This window comes from Rhinopithecus bieti, unplaced genomic scaffold (genome assembly GCF_001698545.2).
Source record: "Rhinopithecus bieti isolate Rb0 unplaced genomic scaffold, ASM169854v2 scaffold_15283, whole genome shotgun sequence".
NCBI lineage: Eukaryota > Metazoa > Chordata > Mammalia > Primates > Cercopithecidae > Rhinopithecus > Rhinopithecus bieti.
The window spans coordinates 123,162-131,721 of NW_016808172.1; the positions used below are offsets into that span (position 1 = coordinate 123,162).

The following is an 8,560-nucleotide window of genomic DNA, read 5'->3' on the forward strand; positions in this document are numbered from 1 at the left end:
CGCGCCCCGCCCCGTGCCCCGCCCCGCCCGCGGCCCGCGGGACCTTTATAGGGAGCGCCGGCCGCGCGCTGGGAAGTCGGTGCCGCTGCCGTCTCTGCGTTCGCCATGCGTCCCGGGACGCCAGGGCCATTCTGGCCTCTGCCCTGGGGGGCCCTGGCTTGGGCCGTGGGCTTCGTGGGCTCCATGGGCTCGGGGGACCCCGCGCCCGGTGAGTGGAGAGGCCAGAGGGGCGGGCGGGGCGGGCCACCCACGTGGGGCTGCCCGGAATGCGGCCGGGGAGACGTCGGGGGGCGCGGCGGCGGTGGGGGCGAGGGCGGTGTCCAGCGCAAGCTGGAGCCGGGAGGGTCTGAAGGGGGGTCACCAGGAGGTCAGCAGAGCAGAGGTTCCTAATCACAATGACCGCTGACATTTATTGAGCGCTTAGTGTCTACCTCTCCCCTCCCAGAACCCGTGCCATCCCTCTACTGCCGGAGCTCTCTTCATCTCCGTCTTCCAGATGGGGAAACTGAGGCTCAGCGTCACACAGACTGTAGGCGGCAAAGCCAGGGTTCTAGCCGCGACCGTCTGGGTCGGTCCTGGTGCCCTGAGAGGCAGCGCTGGGTGTCTGGAGCCAGGCCCTCCAGCTGGGGCTGAGAGCTTCCCCGGGTCCTGGGTAGACCAGGCATGGAGACTCACACCTGGGACTTGCCGGGAGGCGCTAGGCAGGAGACGGCCCCACTCCTGGCCTCAGTTTCCCCTATGATGGGTGCCAAGGTGCTGCGCTCCCCAAGCTGGTCCCTGGCAGTGTCTGTGAACCAGCGAGTGCTCTGGGAAGGGGACTGTGGCCGGTCCTGCCCCCAGGGACGGGGAAGAAACTGGGGCTCTCTGGCTCCCCACCCCCCATCCCTGCAGCCCCACCCCACCCCAGCCCCGCGCCAAAGGGAGAGCAGAGCCCCCTCCCCGAAGGCCACGTCCCTGGGGAGACAGTGAGCTCATGCAAGGGGAATGTTCCCAAGTTGGAGTGAGTAAGAGGCGGGCCAGGCGGTGGGGGGGCTGCCAGGCGCGGGGCTCCACGTGCCCTCGCCCTCGGGTGCTGTCTAGACAGAGGGCAGAGGCAGGAGAAGCGGTTCCAGGGCCCGCTGACCCTGACCTGCCCAGTGCCTGGCGTTGGGTGGTGTTTGACGGGTTGGGCGGGGTGCCACCCCCGGCCTGGGGGCTCGGAGGGAACGAGGGGGGACCTCCTGGGATGGGTGAGGGTGTAGAGGCGGCACAGAGCTAGAGGGGAGGAGGCAGCTCCAGGGACGCGGAGCCAGGGTGGGGACACCCATATGGTTTTCTGCCCCTCTTCCTGGGTTGGGGTAGATCATCCCGTGCGTAACTACTGAGCACCACCTGCATGCATCTGTGGGTGGGCCAGAAGCTGGGTGTCAGGAGTGGCCCAGGAGAGCACCCCGTCCCGTGGCCCGCAGGTGGTGTTTGTTGGCTCCAGCAGGGCCAGGAGGCCACCTGCAGCCTGGTGCTCCGGACTAACGTCACCCGGGCCGAGTGCTGTGCCTCCGGCAACATTGACACCGCCTGGTCCAACCTCACTCACCCGGGGAACAAGATCAACCTCCTTGGCTTCTTGGGCCTTGTCCACTGCCTTCCCTGCAAAGGTGAGACCCCCAGGCTAGAAGCAGGGCAGGCATCTCAGCTCGGGACCAGCCAAAAACAGTCATGGTGGTCGAGGGCCAAACATGTGGGACTGAGCCTGTCACAGGGGTTGCAGAGGGGATCCTGGCCTCAGAGAGGGACTGGGGGTACTTCCCAGTTCCCAGGCTTCAGCCTCTTGCAGCTTAGGACGCAGGAAGGGGCTCTGAGGACTCCCCACGTGGCTCCAGCCTTTGCTGGGGCTGAGCTGTCTGCCTGGGTGGCTCTTCCCACCTGGTCGATAAATGTCTGGCTTATACCTAGCTCCTGGGAAAGTGGGTTTGCCATTCTGGCCTGTGACCCCAAATGTCTACACCAGGGACCTTCACTGCAGACTCCAGGGTCTGTGGTAGGGTTACAGCTGCATGTTTAACAAGCATTTGCCTTGGGACCCTGTTTTTTTTTTTTGAGATGGAGTTTCATTCTTGTTGCCTAGGCTGGAGTAAAATGGCACGATCTCGGCTCACTGCAACCTCCACCCCCCAGGTTCAAGCGATTCTCCTGCCTCAGCCTCCCTAGTAGCTGGGATTATAGGCGTGCGCCACCACACCAGGCTAATTTTTTGTATTTTTAGTAGAGACGAGGTTTCTCCATGTTGGTCAGGCTGGTCTCGAACTCCCGACCTCAGGTGATCCGCCTGCCTCGGCCTCCCAAAGTGCTGGATTACAGGCGTGAGCCACCGCGCCCGGCCACTCGGGACCCTCTTCGGAGACAATGCCTCCCTCATCAAACGAGGGGCTCTTGGGTGGCACAGAAAGAATGGATGAGTTAAGATATACTCTCCACACTGGAGGACGATTTTTTTTTTAAGACGGAGCCTTGCTCTGTCACCCAGGCTGGAGTGCAGTGGTGCGATCTTGGCTTACTGCAACCTCGGCCTCAGCCTCCTGGGTTCAAGCGATTCTCTTTCCTCAGCCTCCCCAGTGGCTGGGACTATAGGTGTGCACCACCACGCCTGGCTAATTTTTATATTTTTGGTAGAGATGGGTTTCATCACATTGGCCAGGCTGGTCTCAAACTCCTGACCTCAAGTGATCTGCCAGCCTTGGCCTCCCAAAGTGCTGGGATTACAGGCATGAGCTACCATGCCTGGCCTGTTGGGGCACAACTTGAAGGAGGTGGGCATTACAGCTGGGGTGTTGGGGGATGTCTAGGAGTCTGCCAGATGGAGCCGGTATGGGAGAGGGGATCAGGAGAGAACATCGCTTGAGATTAGGTCCTGGTGGGTGGGGTCAGTCAGAGGAGCCAGGGGGAGGCTGGAGCTGAGGGGTGCAGACCCGAAGTCCAGGCCGAGGAACTCTCTTAGCCTCTGAGATGTGATTAATCCCAGATCAGCCTGACTGGGTGGTCCTGAACTCACTGCCACATACCCCTGGCTCCCTCCAGACCCCCCTCTGGCTTCTGGGAGAAGGACAGACTTCAAAAAGTGCCTGGCCTGGGCATGAGACGGCCCAGGACCCCCCACCCCCAATTTCATCTGGCCCTGGGGATGGGATCTCAGGCCCCCTTCCGTTCTCGCTTGCATGAAAGCCATCCTGGCCAAGCATTTCCAGATGTGCCTGTGAGCTGCTGTGCGGGGGCTGCCCAGGTGCGGCCCACATGCCCTGCAGGGCTGCGTGGGGGGCGCTGGCCATCCTCTAAGGAGTGCCTGACTGCCTTGTAAGTGGGGTCCCCCGTCAGCCCAGCCCCACTTTACACACAGAGAAACTGAGGCTGACACATAAACCACAGCTGTGTTCAGAAGCCCCACCAGACCCACAGACAACAGAAAGGGGATCGGTCATCTGGGTCCTGGCTGCAGCTTTCAAGCTGAGGTGCTTGGGCCCCCTGCACTCATAGCTGCGACCCGGCCTCAGTTTCCCCATCTGTAAAATGATGACTTGGGAGCATGCAATGAGCCTAGGTGGCGATGAACATCACATTAAAAGCGGGGGCGAGGGCCGGGCGCGGTGGCTCAAGCCTGTAATCCCAGCACTTTGGGAGGCCGAGACGGGCGGATCACGAGGTCAGGAGATTGAGACCATCCTGGCTAACCCGGTGAAACCTCGTCTCTACTAAAAAAAAATACAAAAAACTAGCCGGGCGAGGTGGTGGGCGCCTGTAGTCCCAGCTACTCGGGAGGCTGAGGCAGGAGAATGGCGTAAACCCGGGAGGCGGAGCTTGCAGTGAGCGGAGATCCGGCCACTGCACTCCAACCTGGGTGACAGAGCAAGACTCCGTCTCAAAAAAAAAAAAAAAAAAAAAGCGGGGGCGTGGACCCCAGAGAGAGTTTCCCTAGCAGGACCTCAGTATCCCTGCCTGAGCAGTGGGGCTGCGTGGCAACTCCTGGTTCAGAGGCCTAGGGCTGTGGGCGGCCCCCTCCCCTGGAATCGCTCCCCAGGCCAGGAGGGGCGTCCAGCGCCCCGCCCTCCCCGATGCCTCCTGGGGAAAGATTCTGGCAGCCCCAGACTCGCGCCTGGCAAAGGCGGAACACCCCAGGCTGACGCAGCTGGGGCCCCTTCGGCCTTCCCAGAGAAGCGCGTGCATCGGGGGCAGACGTCAGCCAGCTACAAGGAGGAGCGGCCCGAGGCTGCGTAGCTCCGCCGGACCCCGATTCCGGGCAGAGACCCCGCGGCCTGCGCGCACCGAGCCCAGTCCCCGCCCCCAGCCCCACCGGTCCCGCGCCCCGACCCAGAGCCCTGCCCTTGGGAACCCGAACGCCCCGACTCCGACTGACCCTGACCTGGGACGGCGCCCTCGCCTCCGCCCTGCAGAGGGGGCGCAGGGAGGGGCCCCGAGGCCTTCGCGCGGCCCCACGCCCGGGAACCTCCCGTGCCCGGCCCCACGCGCGTGTCCTGTGTCCGCAGATTCGTGCGACGGCGTGGAGTGCGGCCCGGGCAAGGAGTGCCGCATGCTGGGGGGCCGCCCGCGCTGCGAGTGCGCGCCCAACTGCTCTGGGCTCCCGGCGCGGCTGCAGGTCTGCGGCTCAGACGGCGCCACCTACCGCGACGAGTGCGAGCTGCGAGCCGTGCGCTGCCGCGGCCACCCGGACCTGCGCGTCATGTACCAGGGCCGCTGCCGCAGTACGTGGGGGCGGGGTCTGTGGAGGGGCGGGGTCCGTGGAGGGGCGGGGCGTTCCTGGGCGGGGCGGGACCTACCAGACCTGCGCGTCATGTATAGAGGCTGCTGGCGCAGTACGTGGGGGCGGGGCCTGGGGCGGGGCCACCCGGACCTGAGCGTCACGTTACGGGGCTGCTGCTGCAATGCGTGAGGACGAGGCCTGCGTGACGGCCCGGCCTCCGGGGGCGGGGCCTGCTGGAGGGGCGGGGCCGCTGCCGCAGTGCGTAGGGGCGGGGCCTCCAGCCCAGTATATGTCACGTGGGTCGCGGTGGGGCCTAATTAAGGGCGCGTTTACACTTCCGAGGGGGTATTACGGGGTGGGGTCTTTTGTAGGGTTGGGACTTGGAAAGTAGTGGGCCTCTGGGGCTCACATTGGGCGAGACGTACGTGGCATGGTCAGAGCGGGAGTGTGACTCAGCGAGGGGCTTGTGGGTGTAACCAGAGGGGCATGATGGAACCAGGGGGTGAAACTTTGGGTCATGGAAGGGGCGGGGCTCTTGACTGGGGCGTGGTTTCTGGGTGGAGATGGGCGGGGATTTGTGGGTGGTGCTTGGGGTGGGCGGCCCCGCAGTCGCGGAGGGGCAGGGCTTTGGGTAACAAGGGTTGGGGGCTTACGAGGAGGTGTGGCTCCTGGGTACAATGGGAGGGGCAAGGATTGTGGGTGGAGCCTGAGGTGTTGGCGGAGCTCGTGGAGGGGCGGGGCTTTGTGGGTGGTAAGAGGGTGGGGCTTATGGCTAAAGCAAGAGGTGGGGCTTCTGGAAGGGGAGAGACTCCTGGGTAGAATCGAAGGGGCAGGGCTTGTGAGTTCTATGGGGGGTTGGACTTCAGGGTAACAAGGGGCGAGGCTCGTGGGAGGAGCAGGGTTTCTGGGTGGAGCCTGATTGTGGGCGGGGCTTTGTGGTGGTAAGGGGGTGGGGCTTATGGCTAATGTAAGGGGTGGGGCTTCTGGAAGGGGAGTGACTCCTGGGTACAATCGGGGGCAGGGCTTGTGGGAGCTTTAGGGGGTGGAACTTGTGGGTAACATAAGGGGCGGGGCTCCTGGAAGGGGTGTGGCTCCTGGGTACAATTGGAGGGGCAGAGCTTGTGGGTGGAGCTCAACGGGTGGGATGAAGAGGGGGGCTCACGGGGAGGTGCCGGGGCTTGTGTCCTACCAGAGGGTTTTCTCAACTTGGGGGTTAAGGGCAGGTCTTGGGGCCAAGAGCCCTGCGGGGTTCTCAGCGAGATGTCTTCTGAACTGTCCCTGGCACCCGGCCTGCAGGGTCCTGTGAGCGCGTGGTGTGCCCGCAGCCACAGTCGTGCGTCGTGGACCAGACGGGCAGCGCCCACTGCGTGGTGTGTCGGGCGGCACCCTGCCCTGTGCCCTCCAGCCCCGGCCAGGAGCTTTGCGGCAACAACAACATCACCTACATCTCCTTGTGCCACCTGCGCCAGGCCACCTGCTTCCTGGGCCGCTCCATCGGTGTGCGCCACGCGGGCAGCTGCGCAGGTGCAAACGCAGGGCGAGGACACAGGCCTGTCCTGGGGGCCGGAGAACCCACTGTCCTGCTCTCAATGCTCTTATCCACCCTTGCAGGCACCCCTGAGGAGCCGCCAGATGGTGAGTCGGAGGAAGAGGAAGAGAACTTCGTGTGAGCCTGCAGGACAGGCCTGGGCCTGGTGCCCGAGGCCGCCCCCCACCCCGTTATTTATTGCCACAGCAGAGTCTAATTTATATCCCACGGACATTCCCTAGGGCCTGGATTCGGACCACTTGGGGATCCCAGAACCCCCCTGACGATATCCTGGAAGGACTGAGGAAGGGAGGCCTGGGGGCTGGCTGGTGGGTGGGATAGGCTGCATTCCGGACACTGAGCGCCTGATTTAGGGCCCTTCTCTAAGAAGCCCCAGCCCCTACCCTAAGACCTATTGCTGGGGAGGACTCCACACTTCTGCTCCTTTGGGGATAAACCTGTTAATTATTGCTACCATTAAGACGGCTGGGCATTCCCTGTTGGTAATTCCTGAAGAGGCATGACTGCTTTTCTCAGCCCCAAGCGTCCTAGAACAGGGGCCTTGGGCTCAGGCCAGGAGGAGCAGAGGAGGTCTAGCCTGGGTGTGTACGGAGGGTCTAGCCTGGGTGAATACAGAGGGTCTAGCCTGGGTGTGTACAGAGGGTCTAGCCTGGGTGTGCACGGAGGGTCTAGCCTGGGTGTGCACGGAGGGTCTAGCCTGGGTGAATACAGAGGGTCTAGCCTGGGTGTGCACGGAGGGTCTAGTCTGAGTGCGTGTGGGGACCTCAGAACACTGACTTCAGTCCAGCAAGCCAGGCCCTTCATGAAGGCCAAGAAGGCTGCCACTGTTCCCTGCCAGCCCAAGAACTCCAGCTTCCCCACTGCCTCTGTATGCCCCTTCCCGTCCTGCGAAGGCCATTGAGAAATGCCCAGTGTGACCCATGGGAAAGGGCACGGCCTGTCCTCCTGACACGGGCAGTGCTCAGCCACAGAACGGCCCAGCGCCTCCCCTGCTGCCGTCCACGTCAGTTCATGAGGCGCCATCACATGGTCTCAGACGTGGAGCAGCCAGCGGCAGCTCAGAGCAGGGCACTGTGTCCAGCGGAGCCCAGTCCATGTTGGGGGAACTCCGGCAGGGACCACGGACCCCCGCCCACCCACTGGCCCCGAGGGGGGTGTAGACGCCAAGACTCACACATGTGTGGCATCTGGAGTCCTGGAGCTGGGTGTCCCAGTGGCACCACTAGGTGCCTGCTGCCTCCACAGTAGAATTCACACCCGGGGCTCCTCGGTCCCCCCTACATATAGCCCGCCCCGGCTACATGCCAGACCTGCCTCACCCACCAGCACAGCCGGAGCTGGCGACACCAGCCAGGTGCTGGTCTTGGGCCAGTTTTCCTCCCCTCCATCTGGGTTGTCGCTCAGAATTGCCTACCTGTGCCTGCGTGTAAACCAGAGCCTCAGACCAGCTATGGGGAGGGGACAACGTAGAGGAAATCCAGCTTCCCCGGTCTGGGGTGAGGAGTGCCGGGAGCTTGGGCATCCTCCTCCAGCCTCCTCCAGCCCTCAGGCAGTGCCTTACCTGTGGTGCCCAGAAAAGTGCCCCTCGGCTGGTGGGTCTACGGGAGCCTCAACCAGGCAGCCCTCCCCACCCTGGGGCCCTGCCTCACCAAAGAAATAAAGACTCAAAGAAGCCATTTTGGGGTGTCCAGGCCTCAGTTTGTCTCCTCTCTCAGGGCTTCAGGCCACCCCCTCAGCTGTGAGATTGGCAGCCTGGGGCCTGGGGCCTGGGGTGCTGCGTGGGGGCTCTGGAGGCACCAGAAGAAAGACCTAGCCTTAGTCCTTGGGCAGCCTCTGGCCACCTCTGGGCCTCAGTGCCTCTCCAGGCAGTGGCCAAGCCCAGAAGGGGCTGAGGCAGTGTGGGAGGGGAGGGAGAGGCCTTTTGGGCGGGCACACAGGACAGACAAGATGGCTTAGGGCAGCCCTAAGACGCCAGCTAGGCCCAGAAATGGAGGCCCAGCCTTGAAGGACTTGGGTGAACAATAGCAGTAATAATAATAACAGGATTAGGGCCGGGGCGGGGTAGCTCACCCCTGTAATCCCAGTGCTTTGAGAGGCCAAGGTGGGCAGATCACTTGAGGCCAGGAGTTTCAGACCAGCCTGGGCAACATAGTGAGACCCCCGTATCTACATTAAAGAAAAAAAAAAAGGCCGGGCGCGGTGGCTCAAGCCTGTAATCCCAGCACTTTGGGAGGCCGAGACGGGTGGATCACGAGGTCAAGAGATCGAGACCATCCTGGCTA

General features: G+C 63.3%; 1 protein-coding gene across 2 annotated transcripts; it reads left to right on the top strand.

Annotated features, from left to right (window-relative positions):
- The first annotated feature begins 43 nt into the window (after positions 1-43).
- Positions 44-7,955, top strand: FSTL3 (follistatin like 3). Of its 2 annotated transcripts, XM_017885678.1 has the most exons (5): positions 44-208; positions 1,449-1,634; positions 4,515-4,730; positions 6,026-6,253; positions 6,341-7,955. In XM_017885678.1, the coding sequence occupies exons 1-5, from the start codon at positions 106-108 to the stop codon at positions 6,397-6,399; spliced, it is 792 nt and encodes a 263-aa protein (XP_017741167.1). In that variant the 5' UTR covers positions 44-105; the 3' UTR covers positions 6,400-7,955. The 2 variants fall into 2 exon arrangements, with proteins under 2 accessions (XP_017741167.1, XP_017741166.1); XM_017885677.1 differs by having other exon boundaries at positions 6,026-7,955.
- Positions 7,956-8,560: the final 605 nt, after the last annotated feature.